General features: G+C 40.0%; 1 protein-coding gene across 1 annotated transcript; it reads left to right on the forward strand.

The window, feature by feature from the left end:
* Positions 1 to 1,410: 1,410 nt before the first annotated feature.
* trpv4 (transient receptor potential cation channel, subfamily V, member 4) lies at positions 1,411 to 23,070 on the forward strand. The gene is made up of 17 exons (XM_080766979.1): positions 1,411 to 1,814; positions 5,955 to 6,036; positions 6,648 to 7,078; positions 8,176 to 8,351; positions 10,091 to 10,243; positions 10,897 to 11,037; positions 13,680 to 13,978; positions 14,261 to 14,440; positions 15,062 to 15,220; positions 15,705 to 15,797; positions 15,919 to 15,992; positions 17,241 to 17,406; positions 17,486 to 17,552; positions 17,986 to 18,290; positions 18,451 to 18,578; positions 18,656 to 18,777; positions 20,303 to 23,070. Exons 2-17 carry the CDS (start codon positions 6,028 to 6,030, stop codon positions 20,401 to 20,403), a joined length of 2,604 nt encoding a protein of 867 aa, XP_080623105.1. The 5' UTR covers positions 1,411 to 1,814; positions 5,955 to 6,027; the 3' UTR covers positions 20,404 to 23,070.
* Positions 23,071 to 27,833: the final 4,763 nt, after the last annotated feature.

Here is a 27,833-nt window from a genome sequence, read left to right on the forward strand (position 1 = left end):
CAATGATTTAAGTTGTGCTTCAAATGGTTAAATCAAGTGCCTAATAATACAGATGTAAAACTAGATAAAGTCTCCACCAGGGCAGGTCAGGTTGTAGCCTCCTGGTGACGCTATAATAGGCCAATGTGAAAAGGGTGCCATTTCTTCTTACGCCTTGGATGGAATTGGATGATTTGAGACTTTTTTTTCTCCAAAAATGTGTTTTGCAAAAATCCACCTGTAACGAAGACTCTCACTTCCAGTCATGCTGTTGGATCTAAGTAGTGGATATTTAGTCCCTACTTATGGGGATATCCGACTAGGACGTTGGGCTATATGACATATGACATGTCTAGTATGACAATCCCTATATTTGGCCCGAGCCGACCTATAGTGCTGATATCAGATAGATGTGGTAGAATCATATATGGATAGATCTAACTGGCTTAGTCTAACCGGACACCACTGCGGCGGGTCCTAACCTAAGTAATCAGCAATAGAGCCTTGAGCTATTTTATACCACCTGTTGGTGGCGCTATAACAGGCCAATGTGAAAAGTGTGGGATATATTCCTCAGCCTAGTAAGAAAGTCTGTTAAAGATTTCATGTAAATTGCACGCTGCGTGATTTTAGGCTTTTTGTTCAAAGCAGGCCAATCCTGCAAACTTTGAAATTAGGATGGAATATGAAATATCGGACAGTTCCATCTTGAACACATGACTATAGTAACGATCACAGAATCTGGAGGAGTAATATAAAAAAAAAGTTTTTCAAAAGTCGTCCTCCTGGCCGTTCTGGAAAATTTAGGGCACAGGTTCATCGTTGGCATCCAGGGAGTGTGTGCAAAATTTGGCACCATTGGGTTAACTGTGCCGGAGATTAGCTGTTAACAGACGGACGGACGGACGGACGGATGTGCTTTAACAATAGCTTTTATATTCGTTTTTAGTCTTCGATCACCCACATCAATGTTATAATGTTCAGCTATTTTTATCAGCTGATCTTTATTGAAGGTATTTAACACTTCCTCTGACGGAGCATCCACAAATGCCTTAACCTCTGCCGACAGACACAGACAGACAGACACACAGACACAGAGACAGACAGACAGACAGACACACACAGACACACACAGACAGACAGACAGACAGACAGACAGACAGACACACACACACACACACACACACACACACACACACACACACACACACACACACACACACACTCACACACACACACAGTGCAAAACATACTCTCTCCCCACCAGTGGTGGAGACAATAAATGCCATGTCGGGTCCTAGCCTATCCACACGAGGGAGCTATTTCTCTTTCTATTCGGCGCAAAATGATGGCTATTAAAATTGAGAACATCTGAACATGTTCTTTTTATACCATCAATTCAATACCATCTTTGAAAATGTGATGTGTGTTTGTTCAGTGACGACTTTTGGTTTTTGCTCTTCATGCGTTGCTCATAGGCCTGCCTGGGGCCCTGGCCCCAGTAGGTGTAATGTGTTTTTGTCGGAGTCCCACCCAAAATTTGAGCAAACTTTAGTAAAAGCGTCAGTTGTTTAGGTGGGCGTTGAGAGTCTGTGTGTGGACTGTGGATCCAACCCAGGACGGCCAGTGGAACAGATTAACTCAGTTCAGCTGGCATTTGGCTGTTAACAGATAACATACCCGGAGAAAAGAAGACTGGAGCAGCACAGCACAGCAGGGACAGGGTACATAGTCGTCGCAACGATCGAGGTTCCATTAAAAAAATAAATTTAAAGTCCACAAATGCATACATACGAACGGACTGCATCTTGAAAGAGTATTCAAGCTAATTCAAGGTAAGAAGCCACCGTTTACGTTGACTGCCTGCTCGTTCTGCTAATTTCTATAAAACCAATTGTCAGGGTTGATTTGTGATTAAACATTGAGGGTTTTTTTAACTAGCAGCACTGTTGGCGAAAATGGACATGCTTTTTGTTATGTATACAGGCTTTCTTTCTTAATTAAAGTTTGTCTCAGTCAAATCACATCTTGTAAATTGGGCATGTTAATCACATTCACTGAGCAAAATAAAACCAGATAGGGGTAAGATGAGCCACTTTGTCCTGGAAGCAAGGCAAAATGAGATGGCAGTAAAATCTAAAGATCTACCTTATTTCAGGATGTCTTCTGAATTGAATGAGTCTATGACAAAGGGCCATGAAAACATGACTTATTGGTCATGTGGAAAATGAAAAAATCGGCACACCAATTCAGGCTCCCATTGCCCAAGTATCTTTACTTTAATTCGTAGGCTATATTATTGGTCATGTGGCTCACATTGCCCCAGGTAAGGGGTAAGTGATATTTTAATGTTTCTAGTTTAAACTTGAACAGATAATGTTCACTTATCAAACATAATTTAATAACACTTCATTAGCAAATAGTGTTATTTATTTGTTTGTTTACTTATTATTTAAACAATATAAAGACAATTCAAGTTTGTTATTCAGAACCTTTTCATATTTGCAATTGCAATATTGCAAACTTCTCTTAAATGTAATGTACATCCAAATTAAAGGCCATTCAGCATAATTTGAGTAGCATTGATAAAAAATATATATGAATAGTGATTCATATTAGGGAAATTGGCTCTATTTACCCCTAGACATTTGGTTCATTTTACCCACAGCCTTACTGTACTACTCTGTACTGTATTCTACTGTAGCCTACTGCACTCTCCGGCACCGTTAACCCGGTCGATGCCAACCTTTGCAGTTTGCACACACACTCCCTACATGCCAACGATAAACCTCTGCCCCAAATTTTCCAGAACGGTCTTTTATAGCGCCATCAGGATGCAAACTTTTGTAAAACACATAATTTGATATTACTCCTCCATATTTCGTCCAAAAATCCTGCAAATCGTTACACTGTATCTCTATAGTCATGTGCTCAACAGAGATCTGTCCGATATTTCATATTCCATCCTGATTGGCTAACATTGGCTTTCAAAGTTTACAGGATTGGCCCATTTTGAACAAAAAGCCTCAAATCATGAACGCAGCGTGCAATTTACATGAAATCTTTCACATACGTTCCTACTAGGCTGAGGGATATATCCCACCCTTTTCACATTGGCCTGTTATAGCGCCACCAATAGGTGGATTTTTGCAAAACACATTTTTGGAACAAAATGCCTCAAATCATCCAAAAATAGACGGCCCACCGCGTTCCAGTCGCAGTAGATTTAATCATACCTCCCGTTGTTGTCGATCGGCTCTAGAGTGTTTTGGCTACATTTAGCTGCTACGTCAGCCACATCCAGGATAACATCCGGTCTGTCTGTAAAAGTTCTCCGCTACTATAAATCGCCGGGCGCTATGATTTAATGGATTAAATAACCCCGGGCAACCGGAGTGATAGTTGTAGTGCACAGTGTGAAGCTCAACAGTGCCACTTGAAGTATAGGGCTGTCCGTACTCAAGGGACATAGGGATGGACAGACACACATAGCTGTTCATTGGAGCGGTTAGGCACCACTCAAAATGACTAGAATAATACTTCAGACAATTTCTTAGTATATTAACAAATAGATACAACTAACTACCATATCTTATTAACTTATTAGCAAAAGTCTTGTCAGGGTGAGATTCGTGAGACAGAACAGAGTGTGGGGAAAAAACTAGATCTTGTTGTTGGCTTTGTGCCATTTTCCCAGTACGATTTTCTTCCAGGGAGACCCTGTCAACCTCCTGTGGTCTGGATAATGTCACATTACAGGAGGAAGTCACACAGCATAGGAGGAACTTACACAACCTGTCTCTGAGTGAGGACACATTACAATGACTGAAATGTTACAATTTACGATTCTAATACAATCTGTCTGTTCAGTGCTCTACCTACCACTTTCTATTTCATTACCCATTACTACAATAATATGTCTAATATTTAAATATAAAGCACACCTGCTTCCAGGCTGTTGTAACTCACAGCCTGGAAACCAGACAAATCTGCCAGTGCGGAAAAATATAAAATAAAAAAGATTGCCCTCAGCAGTGATACTAGTCTGGCCATGCCAGGCTAGTCACACTGGTTGTCTCCACCAGGCCAAAGGCACACACATTATTTGATACTTTTTTGATACTAATCTGCAAATCGTTTCACAGTATCTTTATAGTCATGTGCTCATCACAGATCTGTCCCATATTTCATATTCCATCCTGATTGCCTAACATTGGCTTTCAAAGTTTACAGGATTGGCCCGTTTTGCACAAAAAGCCTCAAACCATGAACGCAGCAGGCAATTTACGTGAAATCTTTCACAGACGTTCCTACTAGGCTGAGGGATATATCCCACCCTTTTCACATTGGCCTGTTATAGCGCCACCAACTGGTGGATTTTTGCAAAACACATTTTTGGAACAAAATGACTTAAATCATCCAATTGCCATCCAAGGCAAGAAGAAATGGCACCCTTTTCACATTGGCTTATTATAGCACCACCAAGAGGCCACAACCTGACCTGCCCTGGCAGGGAGACCTGTGCCCTGAGGGGCACTTTTTCTAGTTACTGGTCTGTTTCTTTCAGTCATTTATGAAGGGAAGCCTGTCTTTGTTCTGTTCCACATGTCCAGTGGAGTGTGAAGGCATGATAATCCTATGTGTTGTAGAGGGTCTGAGTCATGCCTCTTCCCCTCTGTTTATGTTAGTCTTCTGTTCTGCAGTTTGGTTTAACTCAGTTTATGTCTGCTTCACGAGCTAACCCAGCAAATCACAAGAGTTTTAGGCTTTTTATGGAGCTTGTTGGTAGTTTAGCTTTGTATATGCTACCTCACTGTCCTCACGCAGTCTACCGCTACTCTAAAATAATTCAGTGTAAGTAAGGGTGTACAACTACAAATTGTCAATTTTAAGGTAAATTGTTTCCTTTCTCTTTTGAGAGGTGAGATGATCATGACTTTATTAATCCCCAAAGGGATATTGAGACAGCAGTATTTATGTGACGAGATAAATAAAATAAAAAACTGAAAAACAACAGACACAGGTGGACAAGACCAGGGCCAACATAGGATCATATGCATTTGGGGAGACAGTTCTTATGCATTTGCATTATAGAATTGCTGTCACTGTGTAAGGCTCAGATTGAAGGTGACAGACAGATGCCACTTTAATGTCTGTGTTAAAGACAAAGAGTGACAGAGAAAGTTTTTTTGAATGAGAGAGGCACCTTGATGTACATTGTACAAGTACAACCCCTGCCCTGTGTCGTGATGCTAGTACTGTATGTCACATAGGGACTTATCCACAATCCAACCCTCAATGCTGATTGGCAAACAGGGAGGCATCAGATACTATTTTTATTAGGGATGCACCGGTATGGAAATTCTTGACCGATACCGATGTTTGAAATAACAATTTAGCCGATACTGATACGCTATACACTATATGTTCATTTTTGTGAAGGGAAACAAATACATATTCAATACAAGAAATAAATATTCAGAATCTACAGCTTGGTAAGCTGCATAAATAACCAGCACACCAACATAGTGAATGCGAAATGTATGCTTATCAATAACGGATACATTTTGGCTACTGCCATCGGTTAATGTCAGTTTTATTTGCCGATATCGATATATAATGGCAAATATCGGCCGATACATCGGTGCATCCCTATAATTCTTATAGTCTTTGGTATGAATCAGCCAGGTGTTGAACCCCAACCTCCCAGTCTCAGGGCGGACACTATAACCGCAAGGCCAGTCACTGAGCTGGTCTGAGCAGTTATGTTATTGGTTTTGGCTAAAGCCCATTGCATGGGTTTCCAACCTCCATGGGATAGAGCACTTTTTGTGTCTTGAAGACCTCCAACACACATTTTGTCTGTATAGGTCTGCGTCAATTATTCTGTGGTATAAGATTATAACTATATTTTCTCTTCTTCTGGAGTTTTAATAAAGATTCACACATCATGGTTTCTCTATTTGCTTCCATAGACTGACCACATGCTTCGGTCTCATTTCCAGTCAACCCTGAAGAGGAATTTGGCACTTCACCGTAATCTAAGGGATGAATGAGGTACTGAGGGGTTAAATGTCAAAGACCTACCCGAGACCACTTCTTCCACTGCAGTCAACATTCCTATTTTTTGTCATCAGGTTTTTTTTTATTGTTTAATTTGTATTAATTGTACTTACAGTACATGAATTAGAGTACATTTAATAAATTACAGTAGTCTATACTTTATTGATCGCGGTGGGGAATTAATTAATTTAAGAAAAATAAATCACACCCGTATGAAGTGAGGGGCGCTCTTATTATACATCATCATGCCGTAAAACAGGCAATATGTCTACTTTGTCTACACTTTGACGTAAAATTGTCCATTCATTGTCAATGGGAATTTAATGTTTGTGTAGGACAAAGTTTGTGCGCACACACACCAAAAGCTGGATATAGGAGGGGCTAGCAGCCTAGCACCCCTCAAAAAGATATACTACATTGATATTCCAGCTTTTACTCAAATTAAAACAGTAATGCAAATAGAAAAAGGCTTACTGTTTTCATTACCAGGTGTCAAGTCTGTCATTGTGTTTCACACTATTACTGATGTTTGTTCAATGTTGGTCATGGCTGAAGAAAGGCTGAAGAACATTTGGCTCATTCATTGTTTTTGGTGTTTTTCCTAGGGCCGTTCTGCTGCCACTCTTTTGAAAAGATGCCATGTGGCATTGACCACATCCTCTGTTCCTATGAGGGCTGCCCTCTCTGTAGACTCAGGGGAAGGACTGGATAGTCAGCTTGACAATGATGCCGCATTCGCTCTGTCTGAGTTCTCTGACCTGTTTGAGAGTGAGGATGGTTCTTCGCCGGCACAGGACACGGTTCAGGAACCGCCCCCAGAGGCGTCTCAGGCGGACAGTAGACAGAACTTGCGCATGAAGTTCCAGGGTGCATTTAAGAAGGGCATCACCAACCCCATGGACCTGCTGGAGTCTACCATCTATGATTCACAGGTGGTGCCTGGCCCCAAGAAAGCGCCAATGGACTCGCTCTATGACTATGGCACCTGCAGGAACAATAACAACCAAAAACGTCGCAGAAAGAAGCTCCCAAGAGGGTGAGACCAGCCTTCACTGCTTCAATGCACCAGTCAGCGTGATGTCAGTAGATGTCAGCCTGGTGGCAGTAGATGTGTGTTTCCAGGGTTTTTCTAGCCTTGGATCAAGACTATCATTGATGTATTTGATCAAGTCTGACACACAGACAGAATTAAAACACATTTGTTGAAAAATAAGGACTAATACAGTACAAGTTCCGAAGAGCAAGTTAACCTGTGGCTACAGGGTCAGCATTTTATCTTTTCATGTGGAGAAGTACAGGCTTTGCATGCAGATTTCCAGTAACTAGACTATATGGACCAAGAGACCAAGACTATCATAGATGGGTAAGCAAATGTCAGACTCGATAAACTACATCTATGATAGTCTTGATCCAAGGCTAGGGTTTTGCTAAGTTGTTGGCTCCTCATATTGGCAGGAGAGAGCATAACGTTTGACGTTCGAAGGAAAAGTCAGAGGCATGGAAAATTGTACTCGTAAAATTGTGACCCTCCTATAACTGCCACTGTAGACAGTGGTGTGATCCATGTAGAAGTACACCCACACACACACACACACACACACACACACACACGTGCACGCACGCAGCCACGCACACACAGACACACTCTCTCTCCTTCACAGTCACACACACACACACACACACACACACACACGCACACGCACATGCTCTTGCACACGTGCGTTCACATACTCTCTCTCTCTCTCTCTCTCTCTCTCTCTCTCTCTCTCTCTCTCTCTCTGGGCCAGGCAGCCCTTCATATGTCCATTCATTGATCTAACAGAGAGTGTGTTGTGTCCTACACAGCCGTTGAGGTAATATTTAGGCTGCTGCCTGACTGTTCTTGACTGCTCTGCCTTGTTGCACAGTGAGGTCTATTTATAAGAGAAGGGTGTGGGTGGGGGTAATCTCTTCACTTTGAGATGCTGGGGACAAATCTATGCCATTCTGTAGACCACTGGTTTCCTATCCTCAACCTATGTGATAGTCTGCATTTGTTAATGAAGTGAGAAAGATATTTCATAGACCTATAAATTCTTATGCTACATGACATAAGTGTGACTTACAGTATTTCCTCATTCCATTCCTACCCAGTAAGACAGAGACATCCTGTGATGAAGGACCAGGCTCTGACCCTCCAAAGGTAATGAAGACATTCAACCGCTCTCTCCTCTTCGATTGTGTGTCACGTGCAGACCCAAGCTCTCTAGATGGCCTTTTGGAGTACTTGCAGTCTCACCAAAAGAGACTAACTGATGAGGATTTCAAAGGTAAAACTATTTACGAGTGGAAGGTTCTCAAATTCCAAATAATGACATGACATCAGCATGTGACTGCAATTTGTTCTTGTTCGTGGATGACTCGGCACTCCTGGTCTCGGCACGGACAAATTGCAGGTTGAAAAAGTAGGAATACACTTTGTATTGTCACTTTGACTATGCATGCACATCATGTTACTATAGCACCACAAATGCTTTAAAAACAAGGTTTCAGACGTCCCAAAACAAACTGGTCAGGCTACTGCTTGGCCTCGGCCCTCGCACCTATAACTTGCACCTAACTCCTGTTCATTATTCTAGGGTGGGATGTCTCAGGGTAGTGGACAGAGTACAGCAACTTGCAATGGGCCTGAACTTCAAGATACGCAATACTAGAGACACCCATGTACCTGTCAAACCACCCTCTGACTGTTTACTGTACATATTTTTGGCGCTAATGTGTGTGTGTGCAAGCATCCAATCCACTAAGCAACTCAAAGCTAGCTGGTATTATTAAAGTGGAGAAATGTAAGTTTCCGAACTTTTGTTGCTGAGTTGATATTATTTGTCTTTAAATGTCTCAATTAATTTAATATGCCATTCTTAGGCAAAGTAATTACTTTTTTGCAGTTAAAGACAACATTTTGATCTCACAAGATCTTCATCAATTCATTTAATACACAGGACCACAATGGAAATAACCCCTTAGGGCTTTTGTGTTATCTTTTTTATCACCTTTTGTATATTTATTTTTGCAAACTGTTAAGGGGAATGAATGTAGCACAGTAGCCCTGACTGAAGCCCAGAGTCCTACGTCTTTCCGACAAACCCCATCTCCTCATGTTCCTGTCAAATCTAAACTTTGTGTCATGTCATCAGGCTGCTTTACCTTTGACCTTTGACAACTCCCCCTGCTCTGCACTTTGCTGTTGTTGGCTCAGAGGTCCTGAGAGCGGGAAGATGTGATGTCAGGGCTTTTGTCCTTCCAGGGGTGGACCCAAAGACAGCTTCCTGTCCATGTTGGGATGTCTTTGTGCGGGCTTATAACAGGGGCCAGAGAGAAATCACAGCTAACTGTTTTCTCTTCAAGACACAAGGGCCTGGCACACTATTTAAAAAACTGTCAGGCTGAACATAAATTGTGTATACTGGATGTCGTTTAAGTCTTTTCTCACAGTAAAACGTTTATCTTTGCGTCTATACAGTTTTTTTTTTAGACAATGTGTTACTCATACCAGATATATCAACTCCTACAAGAGGAAATGTGGTTTGCAGAGTATTTTGTAATTGTCACAGTTTGTGACAATAATTCCACCCGAGTATTAATAAGAAATTAGCATTACCATTAGCATTCTTCAAGACTTTCTTCTCTCTATATTTGTCACCAGTAAACAATATTTAATTCAGGTGATGCTTTACAGCAGTGGTTCTCAACGTGGGGTTTCCGGTCAGTCCCCAGCTTAATGATCGATAGTTAACCTTCACCTTTATTGCATGTCCAAGTAAGTACAACTAGAGAAGATAAAATTATGGCTATTATGATCAGAGGGTCACTGTTATCTTTTTCTTAGACTGAGGTCCGAGAGATAAAATATCAAATGGGGGTCCGTAGCCTAATGCATGTCAACTTGGGGGTCTCTGAAATTAAAAACTTTGAGAAACACTTAAATCTTACACTACAGGACTTGGCGCACTGCAGCCGTAAATCACAAATCTAACTCCTCTAACTCGGTTGTTACATGTTTCTGCAGAGCCAACCACAGGAAAGACATGTCTGCCTAAAGCACTGCTGAATCTTTACAGTGGCCAGAATGGCACCATCCCTCTTCTGATGAATATAGCGGAGCAGACTGGAAACCTCAGAGAGTTCATCAACACACCTTTCAGAGATCTCTACTACAGAGGTATGGCTATACAGAAATCCTGTAAAAGGGTGTTTAATACTTAGTTGTGTACAGCGCGCAACCAAGTATAGTTTAAGCCTAACACCATCATAAAGCTCATCTGTAATATAAAGGTGTTGCTTAAACAGTAAAGGTCATATTAGAATTGACAATTAGAACGTATTTTCATATATTTTGTCCGTATGGCTCTTGCTGTTCAACTTCCTCTGTATTGCAATCGACAGACGGTGTTTGTTGAGGAGACAGTTTGCCATATGCTTGCCAGGCTGCTAGCTCAGGCTCAGATCTTTGAAATGATAGAATAATGTTTATGTATATGAGCCATATACTCACAACTCACAAATTAGATAATCCAGGCCTCCTTTGTTGCCCTTAAAGCTTAAACTAACATTTGTTGCCCAACCAGCATTTTCCGCACGGATAAATCAAATGTGTGTCACATGAAAACGTCAACAAACCATTTCTCTTCTCAACTATTACTTGAATTGAACTTTTATACAGCACTGTCCTAGAATGAGCAAATTTCATGATGACAAAAACACCTTCAAAGCAATACTTTCAAAAGTGCATAAATATACAATGTTTTAATATTACATATTGGTTTTGTTGTTTGTGTATTTCCACATTGACCGCCATGTGTATTGTGATGTCAGGCCAGACGGCACTCCACATTGCAATAGAGCGACGCTGTAAACAGTATGTGGAGCTGCTGGTGGAGAAGGAGGCTGATGTCCATGCCCAAGCTAGGGGTCGCTTCTTTCAGCCCCGAGATGAAGGGGGTTACTTCTACTTTGGTAAGTACTATAAAAGCACAATATTCTAAATAAACACAGCACACTGTCCTTCTGCAATAACTCTTTATTGTAAACCTTTGACTGGTAATAAGAAATTGCTGATAGACTTTCAATAATGTGGTGTGTATTTTCCATTTTCTATTGCCAGTTCTATGATACAATGTCCCTGCAGGGACATTTTGGGGAAAAATGGTGAAAGTGCTGCCAAGGCAATATAATAAACATAATTTCTTCCTGTAAATAAGTCACTGTTGCCATGGTGAAATGAAACCACCGGCTTAGACGCACCCTTTCTACTTTTATATGACAGACTTGGGCTGGGCAAACATGGTGGTAAACCCCACCTGACAGCCAAAAGTTGTTTGAAGTATCAAACTGTTATTAGCTAAAAAAAGAAGAAAATAAATGAACAGAGGCATGATGTCAGACGTTCAAGAAGTGCATCTGAAAATTCCACTGAAAGGTGTTTGTGTTTCTGTTTCACACTTAAAGAAAAGTAAACATCTCCCCCTTAGACTGGCCCACAGGACAAAATGGTGCTTCTTAAGCAAAACTCCACACTGCCCTCTGCTGGCATGGGAATTTTCTCTTATAGCTGTCATGTGGTCAAAGGGGAAAGTGACTACTGGTAAATAAAGGAACAATAACAAGATCAAGTATTATACAATAATAAGACATTAAGCAGTCTTTACTAGATAATCCATTCAGCCAACAAATATGACATACTGAATGTTAGCACCAGTTAGATTTTGAGGAAAAATAAGCGAGTTCAGGTTACTTTTTGTCACTAGCTACTTATACAGCAAAAATTAAAAGCTGTACAAGTAACATACATAACACATAATGTGAACTCAACCTGGCCTCTCCCACTCAACTTTCCACCTCAATCACCCATAGTACTACCCAGTATGTATCAGTATGTATATGTAATATGGCCTGTTAGCCTCATTGTGATAGTTGTGGTCTATCATATATATATATATATATATATTGCAAATTTAGTTATTTTATAATTTTTATCAAGGACAGTTTTGAGAAGTTATTATTATTTGATTAGGCTCATGCATTATATTCCATGCTCATCATCACATAGGAGATGATTTCCATTTGTAACTTACTGTAGCATGGTTGTCATTTCCAAATCCCAGCGTGTCCAGGCACTGTGTGAGTAATTTGCTGTGGAGCTTTGCAGTGAGGTGAACAGGAACCTGGCAGGGTTGATGGCTAATGGGATTTAGCACTCACGCTAACGCTCTGCATGCAACCGTGCAAATCCATGAAGAGGACCGTTTCCATGCGAGGTGACAAAGTAATCTGTCACCCATGGCAACGGCTCATTTTCAGCAGCTGCTTTTGGCAGTCTCACCCCAGTGCGCCCCTCCTTAAAACAACTACTAATTGTGCTCTTTTCAGAGCAGCGATTTAAGGTGCATATTTGATCTATATTTAGAGTTTTTGAGAGAGAAAATCGATTTGATTATCCGTTACATTTACCTCATGAAGTCACATATTGATTTGCTTACTTTCAATCAAAAATTGGTCCTGTATCTCAAATCACAGTCAACTTTAGATTTATTTATATCAACTACAGATTGTGTAGTGGGTGAAATTTGTTTTTGTGCAAGCTCCATCGTTTTGGTTGTTCAAGAAGAGAAAACGAAGAGAAGGGAGAGCAAGGATAAAACATAAATCAAACGGCAAAGACTAAAGAGAAACATGTCAAGGATAGGCAAAAATGTATCTACTACATACACATTGATTGATTGATTGATTGATTGATTGATTGATTGATTGATTGATTGATTGATTGATTTGTTTATTAACAGTACAAAATTACAGTACATTTCAAGTACAACTCAATACAAAAACTGTTAATAGTGAGTGGACGACACCATAAAGCATTACACTATAGAAACACTATAACACTATAGAAACACTATAGAAACACTATAACACTATAGAAACACTATAGAAACACTATAACACTATAGAAACACTATAGAAACACTATAACACTATAGAAGCACTACTGTATATAGTCAAAAATAAATCATCATAGGAGGTAAAAATGGAAAAAAACATATACAGTGAGGGGAAACAGGGGTGGGTGGGGTATTCAGATTTTACGGGGGCCAGTTTCGTAGCAGGTAGTAGCACTTTGGTAGGTCCACAGAGCAGCAGCTATGTAATGAAAATAGACATTAAGGTGCTAAATAGTGTCTGTGCATTGTACATCGGATAAAGTGCAACAAAGTGTCTACGTCAAGTACCACATAGTCCACGAAGGTACTACAATGCACTGATTATACATCCACAGGACAAATAGAGCCTGTTGACGGGCTCACATAGAGCGCTAACACAAGTAAAATATATACAGTATGGTAGATCCACAAGGAAAAGTAAAGCCGGGTGGAAGCTGTTCAGAATCCTGGTGGTCTTGCCCTTGATACTACGCTAGGCCTCCTTGCCTGCCCTGTCAATGTAGGGGTATGAACAATTTGTGTCTGGGGTGGGGTGCCTGTCCTTGATGATGCGCTGAGCTTTGACTACACACCTCTTTTTGTATAGTTCCTGGAGGGAGGGACCCTTTTAGAGCCCCCTGTGTGTTTTGTTTCTGAACTGTGTGCCGTACATCTGTCCAGGTGAGCTGCCTCTCTCGCTGGCAGCATGCACCAACCAGCCTGACATGGTACACTACCTGACTGAGAATCCCCACAAGAAAGCTGACCTGCGTCGCCAAGACTCCCGTGGTAACACAGTGCTGCACGCCCTGGTGCACATCGCAGACAACACCCGCGACAACACACGGTTCCTTACAAAGATGTACGACCTCCTGTTGATCAAGAGCGCCAAGGTCTACCCAGACTGCAGCCTGGAGAAGATCCTCAACAACGACGGCATGTCACCTCTTATGATGGCCGCCAAGTTGGGCAAGATAGGGGTATGAATGATGATTACACACACTAACTGCATTATGCAACATGCACATACACATACTGTAGAGCACGATGACGGTAATAGGGAAGTTAATGCCATCATGTTTCTATATGGGAAAAAAGGTTTGTGTAAAGGGTGATATATAATTTGTTGTGTTAAAAAAGTGTTACGCACTGAAAATATGTTGTGAGCTTGAAAATATATTGTGTTAAGCTATTTCATTGCTTAACACTGGTGCACAACTATGTATAACACTACAGGTATTCAACTTCCCCACTACCTCCAGGTTTTTCAGCACATCATTCGGCGTGAGATCAAAGATGAGGAGGCCCGTCACTTGTCTCGTAAGTTTAAGGACTGGGCATATGGACCTGTGTACTCTTCCCTCTATGACCTGTCCTCACTGGACACCTGTGGAGAGGAAACGTCAGTTCTTGAAATCCTTGTCTACACCAGTCGCAATGAGGTGAGCCAGAAGATGCAAGTTTCCTTTTGTTGTTATTTGTCTTCTTCTTTTTGCCAGCTGCTTCAAAAGCGTCTCTTTATTAAATATTCACTATTACCCATTGACAAAGTAAACGTTTTTCAGACCTGTTTATTTATGTTTAAATTAAAAAAATGCATACAAGACATTCCGTCTTCTTTTCACAATTTCTTCTGTGTTACTTCTGACATTCACTCCTACCCCACAAGGCAAAGAGATCATTTTGAATTACCCTATTGTCGCACTTCCAAACATCAATCTTTCATCAAATTTAAAGGCCCTCATCTATGGAACTCCCTAGATGCTTCACTTAAATCCTCAGTATCCTTGCCAATATTCAAAAAACATCTAAAGACATATCTTATTTCTTCCTATCTGTAGATTACATGTTTTACCTTGATGCTGAGGCTCAGGCTGAGGCTGCGGCTGAGAGGTTGAGACTGAGGCTGAGGCACACAAACTGATTATAAATGTTCATAAATGAGGCCTTGCTGGAGCTGACAATTATAACCGAGTCATTCTTGTTCTGTATACTGTAAAATGTATGCTTCAGCCATCAAAGTTGCTTGACAAAACTTAAAAATATTTTATTTATTATCTCAGAATCGCCATGAGATGCTGGCGGTGGAGCCTATCAATGAACTCTTGAGAGCCAAGTGGCAGAAGTTTGGTGCTGTCACTTTCTACATCAGTGTTGTGTCCTACCTCATCACTATGATCATCTTCACCCTTGTGGCTTACTACCACCCATCAGAGGGAACAGTGAGTGGAAAAAGTGCTGAATATTATGTATAGTACTATTTACTAATATGTATACGGTATATCACATAGCATTCATACTCTTCAGTCATGGCTGTACTGTCACTTTATAACTGGTCCAAAATCAGAAATTGTGTAAAGGTCACAGGTTTGGCCTTATATCTTACATAAACATAGATCAACTTTCCGTATATTATCCAAAGTACTTCAAATTATACTGAACTCACTTGAATAATTGAGTCAATATTGGCTGAACATTATTGCATGGTTAATAAGTCATGGACATTTGAATTTCATTCTTAAATTAATCTTTTCTCCAGGTATTATTTCTGACTAGACTTTCCAAATCATCTCCTGCCTTACAATGCTAATATAACTTTACAAACAGTTTGTGGAAACTTAAACAAATTGTGTGATTTAATTTGATTGTATATTGCTGCATGTGCGCTATACATCTTAAGATTGTATCTCTTGCCTCTCTGTCCAGCCTCCATATCCCTACACCACATCCACAGACTACCTGCGTATGGGTGGGGAAATAATTACCCTTGCATCAGGAATCTTCTTCTTCCTCACCAACGTGAGTCGATATGCTGAAGCCACATTGTGGTTTAAATGTCCCCCAATTTCTTGCATAACTTCAAATCTGCAATGACAGCGGAAAACGACATCATGAGAAATGTCTGTCCTGTGCTTTGTAGATAAAGGACCTCTTCCTGAAGAAGTGCCCTGGGGTGAACTCGTTATTTATCGATGGTTCCTTTCAGTTGCTCTAGTAAGTCTCCAGCCACCCTATGCCTCACCTTTGCTGTTGCTCTCTGACTATTACCCGAGGCTAATTTCTCATCCTTTTAATTGAGTCATCTAATTAATTCCACAAGCTCCTCTCTGGTATGTTTTATCGTTTACATTTTTAATTAAACCTCTGATCCAAACAGAGCAGAGGATGTCGGGCACCTCTCTGAATCATTTTTATTTAAGCCATTAACATTGCGCCTGAGATGCCTACATTATGGTAAAACACAAAACACCATATATACCTGTACTGGGTTATTTCCTCAATATAGAACTGCCATCAGGGAAGTTTGCTATACTCTAACCCAAACCTTTTAGCTCAAGACCCAAAAGAGAAATTAGACGTTTGCCCGGGACCTGGCAAGAAGTCGTGTTAATAACAAATCTACAGGCTAGATTGGCTATTTTCACTACTTCTTAGTTTATTTTTATGTAATGTCTTGGATTTGTATGTTTATTTGTTGCTTTATTTGTCATTTTTGGGGGGGGGGGGGAAATCTTTTGAAATATATTTATTTTTCTATGTAGGAAAAGTAGATTTTTAATTGAGTCGTGAGTCGTGTGACCCATACAAATTGGTCCATGACCCACAAATGGGTCCCGACCCACTGTTTGGGGAAACAGTGCTCTAACCACAACATCTCTCCTCTAGCTTCATCTACTCCCTGCTAGTGATAGTAACATCTCTCCTCTAGCTTCATCTACTCCCTGCTAGTGATAGTAACATCTCTCCTCTAGCTTCATCTACTCCCTGCTAGTGATAGTAACATCTCTCCTCTAGCTTCATCTACTACCTCCTAGTGATAGTAACATCTCTCCTCTAGCTTCATCTACTCCCTGCTAGTGATAGTAACATCTCTCCTCTAGCTTCATCTACTCCCTGCTAGTGATAGTAACATATCTCCTCTAGCTTCATCTACTCCCTGCTAGTGATAGTAACATATCTCCTCTAGCTTCATCTACTACCTGCTAGTGATAGTAACATCTCTCTTCTAGCTTCATCTACTCCCTGCTAGTGATAGTAACATATCTCCTCTAGCTTCATCTACTACCTGCTAGTGATAGTAACATCTCTCCTCTAGCTTCATCTACTGCCTGCTAGTGATAGTAACATCTCTCCTCTAGCTTCATCTACTCCCTGCTAGTGATAGTAACATCTCTCCTCTAGCTTCATCTACTGCCTGCTAGTGATAGTAACAGTGCTCTAACCACAACATCTCTCCTCTAGCTTCATCTACTCCCTGCTAGTGATAGTAACGGCAGCGCTCTACCTGTCTGGCATCGAGGCCTATGTATCAGTCATGGTTTTTGCTCTGGTATTGGGATGGATGAACACACTGTACTTCACCAGAGGCCTGAAACTCACCGGCACCTACAGTATCATGATACAAAAGGTAAGATCCTGGAAATGGAAATGTGACAATATGAAACCATCCCGTTGGATAATAATAACACTCTTATTATGGTTCTCAGATTCTTTTCAAAGACCTATTCAGATTTCTCCTGGTCTACGTGCTCTTCATGATTGGCTATGCATCAGGTAGGCCTCTGTACAAGTTACTTTACAGAGTATCTTAGCACAGCTAGCCTTGTCACAATTATTACATAATCGCCTAATCACAATTATTTGAGACGTGTTGTAAGCTTGTAGATCAACTATTTCCGTTATTTTGGAAATTGTTTGGAAAGAAAAATATATAAAAGATTATTAAATGTGTCAGTGATTTCTTTGTATATTTAAGTTTTTGTCATATTTGCAATTTGTGATTATGAAGCCTAAAGGGCAAACAGAAATACAAATTGCAACGTTCCAATTTTCAATGCAAAAAACACAATTAAATCGTTAATTAATCGTCCACATAAATGTGTAATTGTGACAGCCCAAGCACAACACATGAGCTCCTAGAAAATTGTATAAGGCCCTGTTATACAATGTGTATACAGTATATGTGTGTTCTGTGTCTTGTGTCCAGCCCTGGTGTCACTGCTGACGGCGTGCCCTGTGGCAGGCCCGGAGTGTGAGGGGGGCTGCCCCACCTATCCCCAGTGCAGGGACACTGACACCTTCAGCGCCTTCCTGCTGGACCTGTTCAAGCTGACCATCGGCATGGGAGAGCTGGACATGATCCACAGCGCCAAATACCCGGCGGTGTTCCTCATGCTGCTGGTTACGTACATCATCCTCACCTTTGTGCTGTTGCTCAACATGTTGATCGCGCTGATGGGAGAGACGGTGAGCCAGGTGTCAAAGGAGAGCAAGAAGATTTGGAAGCTACAGGTGCAGAGGAAATTTTCTATATTCCATTAGCCATCATCGTATAGTGTGGTTGATTATTAACGGGTCCCTCCAGCTCTTTAGCAAATAGACACTTTATTTTATTTATTTTTTAAAGCACCCCTTGCAGTACATTAGCTTTAATTTCACTGTGTGACCACAGTGGGCAACAACCATCCTGGATATTGAGAGGTCCTTCCCAGTCTGCCTTCGCAAGTCCTTTAGAGCTGGCGAGATGGTGACCGTAGGGAAGAACTTGGACGGAACTCCCGACCGACGCTGGTGCTTCAGGTAGATATTACCTTAATCATGATTAGCCAAAGTACACCATAATCGATGCAATCAATCAGCCAGTTGTCATGTTTTAGGGTGGATGAGGTCAACTGGTGTCACTGGAATCAGAACCTGGGGATCATCAATGAGGATCCAGGCAAGATTGAGGTCTGCCAAGGCAACGGTATGCAGCAGACTGTCAGATCACTGAGGAGAGGTGAGTCTGTACTGTGTTCACAGGTATACTGGGGCGAGTGGTGGCTTAGACAAAAAGAACGCGACTAGCAGTGGCGGAACAACATTGGGCCGGGCCGGGGGGTGAGACAGCACGACCGGGCCTCACCGAACCAGACTCCCAACTGCACCCCCCCCCCCCCCCCGGAAGGGAAGAAAAAATAATTACTTTAACAGTTGCTGCTGAGCTGATCACAGTCACAGATAGAGGGAAAGTGTTATATTTGGTTGATCGCGTCTGTGTCTGTGACATTGCGCAGCAATGCACACACGATAGAGAGAGAGAGAGCGAGAGAGAGAGAGAGAGAGAGAGAGAGAGAGAGAGAGAGAGAGAGAGAGACGTAGAGAGAGAGAGAGAGAGAGAGACGTAGAGAGAGAGACGAGAGAGGTGCTGCGTGTTAAAAAATAAATAGGCTACTACTCATCTTTGTGTTCTGTTTCACCTTATTGCTGAGTGATCGCACACAGGGAAAAGCAACAAGAAGGGGTTTAGAATCGAAACAGTCCGTTGTGGAGAAAAGGAAGTCCACACATTACATATGCACTCCTAAATTCTCACAGAGTGATTAGCCTACTAATGAGTGACAGGTGCTGTCACTTTTGTAGCCCTGGACCGCTTATACAGCGAGTCTCTCTCTGACGCCCTGTGACGACCGAAACAAAGCCTTTTACCTTGGTAAAAGTCTATTATCGTAGCTGGGAAGCGTCTCAGGTCCCCAGCTTCTCTATAAAATGCACTATTTTAATCATTAAATTAAATTAATCCAACCAGATCGGCGCAGGCAAAACCCGAAAATGCCATAGTAGAAGAAATTACTGCCCGGTAAAATGCAGGGTACATTGCGTTATTAAGATGGCACAAAGTGTATTTTAGAGAAGCTGGGGACCTGAGACGCTTCCCAGATACGAAAATAGACTTTTAACAAGGTCTAGCAGGCTTTGTGTTGGTGAGTAGTTACGTGGTTTTGTTTATTTGCTGGGATTTGAAAACCCGCGCACGGGAGTGAGAATATCACCAGAGGGCTGCGGAAGGGACTTCCACAGGGCGTCAGAGAGAGACTTGCACTTTTGGAGCGTGGCTGGGATGTCTGTTGGAGAGAGTGTGAGACAGACTCCACGGTGCTTGTACAGTCCAGCGCATTTTGCTAAAGTGTAGGCTATTATAGGCTATATAAGCTCTGTATCTGGTTAATTGCGGGATTCGTGGGGGCCCGCTGGTTTTATCAGTCGTGAGTGACTGTGTAAAAAAAATCGTCAATCGATCATCTGACAGCCCGGGCCCCCCGGAGGTCCGGGCCGGGGTGTGACCACCCCCCTCACCCCCCCGGTAGCTCCGCCGCTGGCGACTAGACAGTTTTAAGCCCGATTTATACTTTGTTATAATTAGAATGTTTCAGGCAAAATCTTTAGTGCACAATGTACTCATTTTGAGCCATAAGGACCTGAGTAGGACCCAGCACATGAAAAGGAAAGGAAAAGTAAAGCCCTGTTACTTATTTCCCTTCCAGATCGCTGGTCCACGGTGGTTCCTCGAGCAGTAGAGTTGAGTAAAGGTCCAAGGCATCGTGATCTGGTGATAGAGATGGAGCCCTTTACACCTAGACATTGACCATTTGCAGAGGGCTAAGTGATGTAAAGGACACAACAGGGCATCATCAGGACCAGTGAGGTCAATCCTTCCTGTTACTCAGACTACCCAAGGAGGGGTTACCTGAACCCAATATGCACAATAGTTTTATTCATTTTTTCAACCAGAGGCCCGATCCGACATGGAACCGAGGATAATCAGACCCATGTCGTAGCATACCCTAACAGGTATAAGACCAACTGGACCCACCCAACACAGAGACCGATTCTAAGCAATATGCCAAGAATAAATGGCTATAGCAATTAGCAAACAAGCTATACAGTATGTGTAAGTAACATTGATTGAATGGCAGTGTAGTGTAATACCAATGTAAGTAATTTTGTTTATAAAAATAATTATATTACATATTATATTTATTTTCAGCAAGGCCTTGTAAAACAATGTGCATCTCATCATTTGATTACCGGACATAGCCTCCCTCATAAAAGTGCATTTTTCATGGATGGTTTCTCCCATGCAATTCCATAAAGTTTGACAGTAGGCTAAACCTATTTAAAAAATCAGCAGAAATACTTTTCAGGAAACTATAGTGAACTATCACTCCACTCCGCTCACTCAACATCAGCACTCACTGACAGAACAAGATGATATGGTTTTAAAGATGGAGTGCCACAATTTTTTCTTTCCAGTTTTTCATGTGTCTATGAGGTGACAGTACTTCATTAGACACCCTGGAGTCATTTGTATGTGCAATGGTGTATTAACTTTGTATTTAGGGTTTCTTCCTGGAGGCTGGACCCTTGACAGTCAAACGGGCCAAACCCCTCCCCCTTTATCATAAACTACAGCTGTGGGTTCAGGTGGATCACCACCCATCACCACCCACCAGGCAAACCAGGTGGGCGTGTCCACATAAAAGCATGATTTTAACAAATACTGTACACTTTTTGGAAAGAGTTCTTCCTCCTTCTATTATAATAATACCTGATGATCATGTTTTAGGGTGGAAACAAATCGTGGCACTCCATATTTAAGAACATAATTCCATCACAAATTACTGACTGTCTAAGTTAAATAAGCATAATTTTAAGATTAACAAATTTCATATGGAAAAACAGTAGATCAGGTCCCCACGGTTCCATATAGGTAAATTAATTTTAGATTTGTTTACCCGAGACCTGCAGCAGTTATAATGGACCAAGTGAGGATTTTGGAGCCGGATGCACTTGGGTCTCTCAAGTAGGGTCTACTCTAAGGTCTGCTGGTTCGGCTGGACAAAGGACTGTTTGGCCATGAGGTGTGCTGAACTCATTTGACTTTTTGTAAAAATAAATAAGAATTATTAGAATAAAGCAGCCTGAATAACAGGCTGTAGGATTTAATATACAGTGGGAGAACACACTGGATGTGCAGCTTCTTGAAGAACTCCTCAACCTGGAAGACAGCATGTAGAGGTTGAAACAAATACACAAGTTTTAACATCAATTGTGAAAACACAGGCAATGAAAGTATGGTGTACCTCTGCTTTTTATCAAATCACACTCAGGGATGTTCAGATAAACTATTTCAGACAGAGTATTCTCTATTACTACAGTGTCACAGAATCATGTCTGTTTGCATTAACATGATTATTGTCTTACTGTTGCAAATGACGGTTCATTTCGTTGCTGTTGGACAGAAGCCTTGCATCTCCATATTCAACTTTTTTATTTTATGAATGCCCTACATTGTTATTCCAAAATAGCAGATCTACATTTGACTGAATAATTACAATGGTATACCTGTACATACTGTATATCGGTTTCCACCTGAAAGCGATGATCAGTTTTTCCTGCAAGAATGCATTGTGTATATTTTTGTAGATATATTTGTTTGTAGATTTTGAAAAAGCATCTAATGTGTGTATAATATATATATATATATATATATATATATATATATATATATATATATATATATATATATATATATATATATCAATTCAGGTTACGTCATACTTTTTGTATATTTAGTTAGCATATAGCCTATAGTAATTCTATAACTACGTCAATTCAGTAAAGTCCACATGATCCACATCTCTATACGATCTACCGTTTCTACATTTCTTACTTCAAATCATAAGAAAGCAAACAGAATGGATTTAGCTTACAGTGCAAGAAGCACTGCTTTCAATTGAATGATGTACAATGCACTTCTGCCATTTACTGTGTGTTTAATATATGAATATAGGGATATTGTTCTGAACAAGATGGGCATGATGAGCAGGTTACAGTTGTCAAGCAAATATGCAAATGGTAGACAATAGTAATCCATGTTATGGTTTGTCTTTGCATTTTCTATGTTATTGTTCCATTGCAGCTGGGGTATTTGCATAATCAACTCCCAGGCATTGCTATTATGTTGTGCAGTGTTTTCATTACATTTGGCTCATTGCCCTATTCGTATTCAGCTTCTTGTTTATGCGCATCTACAGTATGTATGTGTGTTGTTGTACTAGAAGATGACACACTTAGATAAACGGCGGACCGTGCAATTTATTTTGATGAAGGTCAGAGGTGATTGTTCACTACACTGCCTTGCATTATCAATTGTTCAACTGCCATGCTTTTAAAAAAAAATCTTATTCTTGTAGTATACTGTTGCACATGAATTTAAATAAATGTCTAAACTGATTTTAAGAAGAATAAATATTATATTACTCTGCTTTACAACATATAAGCACGTGTGAAAACAGTATTTAAAAAATACAAACTTTATTGAATTGTATTTTCTTGTCTATTGTCTCCACCTCCACCGTTGTCTTGATCGCAGCAAAACTGCACACACTCCCTGGAGCGCCACCAGGAGGTTGATTTTTGCATAGGCCTATACTGTTACGTGTTATGTCTTTAAAATTGTCCAAACATCACAAACGCTCCTATCCTGATGGAGACCTGTGCCCTGAGGGGAACTTTTTTTCTAGTATTTCATTCTAAAATGGAGCCGGATTTGGTGGACCCCCTGTTTGAATCACTGCCCTTCAGTGATCTTTGTGTTCTTTCTGGCCCCTTTTCCATTGAGTTGAACCGGTTCATGTGCATTACATTCTTATTTTAAACTCAATATCAGTAAAAAAGAACATCATAGGTGCAGCATGGTGACTTTTTAGTTCTTTTTAGTTTTTTCCAAAAATGATGTTTTAGCAAATTCAACATAAACAAGGTGGAACAAGTGTTTAAAAAAATAAAAAAATTGGTGGAGTATTGCGGAGGAATTGCGGAGTGTTGCGGAAAAATTGCGGAGTGTTGCGGAAATTGGAAATTGCGGAAATTGAAAATTGCGAAAATTGCGGAATTTTTAAAAATCCTCAAAAATGATGTGGAACGGCGTGTTATAGCATGCCATGTCGTGTTTTAAATCCTCAACAATGATGAACACTATAGCGATGACCTCTGAGACCATGGACCAATGAACCATGTAAATACAACAAATTGAGCAGGGCACTGCAGGGAGTTGCACCCCGTTCCGGTAAACCAGAAGTACGACACCAGTGCCTTAGTTTTTGTGTTGTCATTTACAGGTCCTTTCGTTGAAATGTAAATATAAAGAAGAGAAACACAAAAGTACAAAAATAACATTTTCTAATTACCTGTATTTGCTTTGATTTTTAAAACTTTCTCTAACCATTATTTGACACTTTTGGTTGTTGAAAAACAGCTTCTAACCATTATTTGACACTTTTGGTTGTTTCAAAATTTCAAAAAACATGGGCTATAACCCATCGTTTTTTTCATTTTTGTCAAATCGTCAAAAATGATGAAAAACGGCGTGCTATAGTATGCCGTACGATATGGGCTATAGCCCATGGTCCAAAATTATGAGAAACGAGGATAACTTTTCTTTTCAAAATTTCAAAAGACATGGGCTATAACCCATCGTTTTTTTCATTTTTTCATTTTTTTCAAATCCTCAAAAATGATGAAAAACGGCGTGCTATAGTATGCCGTACGATATGGGCCATAGCCCATGGTCCAAAATGATGAGAAACGAGGCTAACTTTTTTTTCCAAAATTTAAAAAAACATGGGCTATAACCCATCGTTTTTTTCAATTTTTCATTTTTTTCAAATCCTCCAAAATGATGAAAAACGGCGTGCTATAGTATGCCGTACGATATGGGCTATAGCCCATGGTCCAAAATGATGAGAAACGAGGCTAACTTTTTTTTCAAAATTTCAAAAAACATGGGCTATAACCCATCGTTTTTTCATTTTTTCATTTTTTTTAAATCCTCCAAAATGATGAAAAACGGCGTGCTATAGTATGCCGTATGATATGGGCTATAGCCCATGGTCCAAAATGATGAGAAACGAGGCTAACTTTTTTTTCCAAAATTTCAAAAAACATGGGCTATAACCCATCGTTTTTTAATTTTTTTCAAATCCTCCAAAATGATGAAAAACGGCGTGCTATAGTATGCCGTACGATATGGGCTATAGCCCATGGTCCAAAATGATGAGAAACGAGGCTAACTTTTTTTTTCAAAATTTCAAAAAACATGGGCTATAACCCATCGTTTTTTCATTTTTTCATTTTTTTCAAATCCTCCAAAATGATGAAAAACGGCGTGCTATAGTATGCCGTATGATATGGGCTATAGCCCATGGTCCAAAATGATGAGAAACGAGGCTAACTTTTTTTTCCAAAATTTCAAAAAACATGGGCTATAACCCATCGTTTTTTATTTTTTTTATTTTTTTCAAATCCTCCAAAATGATGAAAAACGGCGTGCTATAGTATGCCGTACGATATGGGCTATAGCCCATGGTCCAAAATGATGAGAAACGAGGCTAACTTTTTTTTTCAAAATTTCAAAAAACATGGGCTATAACCCATCGTTTTTGAATTTTTGAATTTTTTTAAAATCCTCCAAAATGATGAAAAACGGCGTGCTATAGTATGCCGTATGATATGGGCTATAGCCCATGGTCCAAAATGATGAGAAACAAGGCTAACTTTTTTTTTCAAAATTTCAAAAAACATGGGCTATAACCCATCGTTTTTTCATTTTTTCATTTTTTTCAAATCCTCCAAAATGATGAAAAACGGCGTGCTATAGTATGCCGTACGATATGGGCTATAGCCCATGGTCCAAAATGATGAGAAACGAGGCTAACTTTTTTTTCAAAATTTCAAAAAACATGGGCTATAACCCATCGTTTTTTCATTTTTTCATTTTTTTCAAATCCTCCAAAATGATGAAAAACGGCGTGCTATAGTATGCCGTATGATATGGGCTATAGCCCATGGTCCAAAATGATGAGAAACGAGGCTAACTTTTTTTTTCAAAATTTCAAAAAACATGGGCTATAACCCATCGTTTTTAATTTTTTTCAGTTTTTTTCAAATCCTCCAAAATGATGAAAAACGGCGTGCTATAGTATGCCGTACGATATGGGCTATAGCCCATGGTCCAAAATGATGAGAAACGAGGCTAACTTTTTTTTTCAAAATTTCAAAAAACATGGGCTATAACCCATCGTTTTTTAAATTTTTCAGTTTTTTTCAAATCCTCCAAAATTATGAAAAACGGCGTGCTATAGTATGCCGTATGATATGGGCTATAGCCCATGGTCCAAAATGATGAGAAACGAGGCTAACTTTTTTTTCCAAAATTTCAAAAAACATGGGCTATAACCCATCGTTTTTTCATTTTTTCATTTTTTTCAAATCCTCCAAAATGATGAAAAACGGCGTGCTATAGTATGCCGTACGATATGGGCTATAGCCCATGGTCCAAAATGATGAGAAACGAGGCTAACTTTTTTTCCAAAATTTCAAAAAACATGGGCTATAACCCATCGTTTTTTCATTTTTTCATTTTTTTCAAATCCTCCAAAATGATGAAAAACGGCGTGCTATAGTATGCCGTATGATATGGGCTATAGCCCATGGTCCAAAATGATGAGAAACGAGGCTAACTTTTTTTTTCAAAATTTCAAAAAACATGGGCTATAACCCATCGTTTTTTAAATTTTTCAGTTTTTTTCAAATCCTCCAAAATTATGAAAAACGGCGTGCTATAGTATGCCGTACGATATGGGCTATAGCCCATGGTCCAAAATGATGAGAAACGAGGCTAACTTTTTTTTTCAAAATTTCAAAAAACATGGGCTATAACCCATCGTTTTTTCATTTTTTCATTTTTTTCAAATCCTCCAAAATGATGAAAAACGGCGTGCTATAGTATGCCGTATGATATGGGCTATAGCCCATGGTCCAAAATGATGAGAAACGAGGCTAACTTTTTTTTTCAAAATTTCAAAAAACATGGGCTATAACCCATCGTTTTTAATTTTTTTCAGTTTTTTTCAAATCCTCCAAAATGATGAAAAACGGCGTGCTATAGTATGCCGTACGATATGGGCTATAGCCCATGGTCCAAAATGATGAGAAACGAGGCTAACTTTTTTTTTCAAAATTTCAAAAAACATGGGCTATAACCCATCGTTTTTTAAATTTTTCAGTTTTTTTCAAATCCTCCAAAATTATGAAAAACGGCGTGCTATAGTATGCCGTACGATATGGGCTATAGCCCATGGTCCAAAATGATGAGAAACGAGGCTAACTTTTTTTTTCAAAATTTCAAAAAACATGGGCTATAACCCATCGTTTTTTCATTTTTTCATTTTTTTCAAATCCTCCAAAATGATGAAAAACGGCGTGCTATAGTATGCCGTATGATATGGGCTATAGCCCATGGTCCAAAATGATGAGAAACGAGGCTAACTTTTTTTTCCAAAATTTCAAAAAACATGGGCTATAACCCATCGTTTTTTCATTTTTTCATTTTTTTCAAATCCTCCAAAATGATGAAAAACGGCGTGCTATAGTATGCCGTACGATATGGGCTATAGCCCATGGTCCAAAATGATGAGAAACGAGGCTAACTTTTTTTCCAAAATTTCAAAAAACATGGGCTATAACCCATCGTTTTTTCATTTTTTCATTTTTTTCAAATCCTCCAAAATGATGAAAAACGGCGTGCTATAGTATGCCGTATGATATGGGCTATAGCCCATGGTCCAAAATGATGAGAAACGAGGCTAACTTTTTTTTTCAAAATTTCAAAAAACATGGGCTATAACCCATCGTTTTTTAAATTTTTCAGTTTTTTTCAAATCCTCCAAAATTATGAAAAACGGCGTGCTATAGTATGCCGTACGATATGGGCTATAGCCCATGGTCCAAAATGATGAGAAACGAGGCTAACTTTTTTTTTCAAAATTTCAAAAAACATGGGCTATAACCCATCGTTTTTTCATTTTTTTCATTTTTTCCAAATCCTCCAAAATGATGAAAAACGGCGTGCTATAGTATGCCGTATGATATGGGCTATAGCCCATGGTCCAAAATGATGAGAAACGAGGCTAACTTTTTTTTCCAAAATTTCAAAAAACATGGCCTATAACC

This window comes from Protomyctophum bolini (assembly GCF_963924005.1).
Source record: "Protomyctophum bolini genome assembly, chromosome: 6".
Lineage (NCBI taxonomy): Eukaryota > Metazoa > Chordata > Actinopteri > Myctophiformes > Myctophidae > Protomyctophum > Protomyctophum bolini.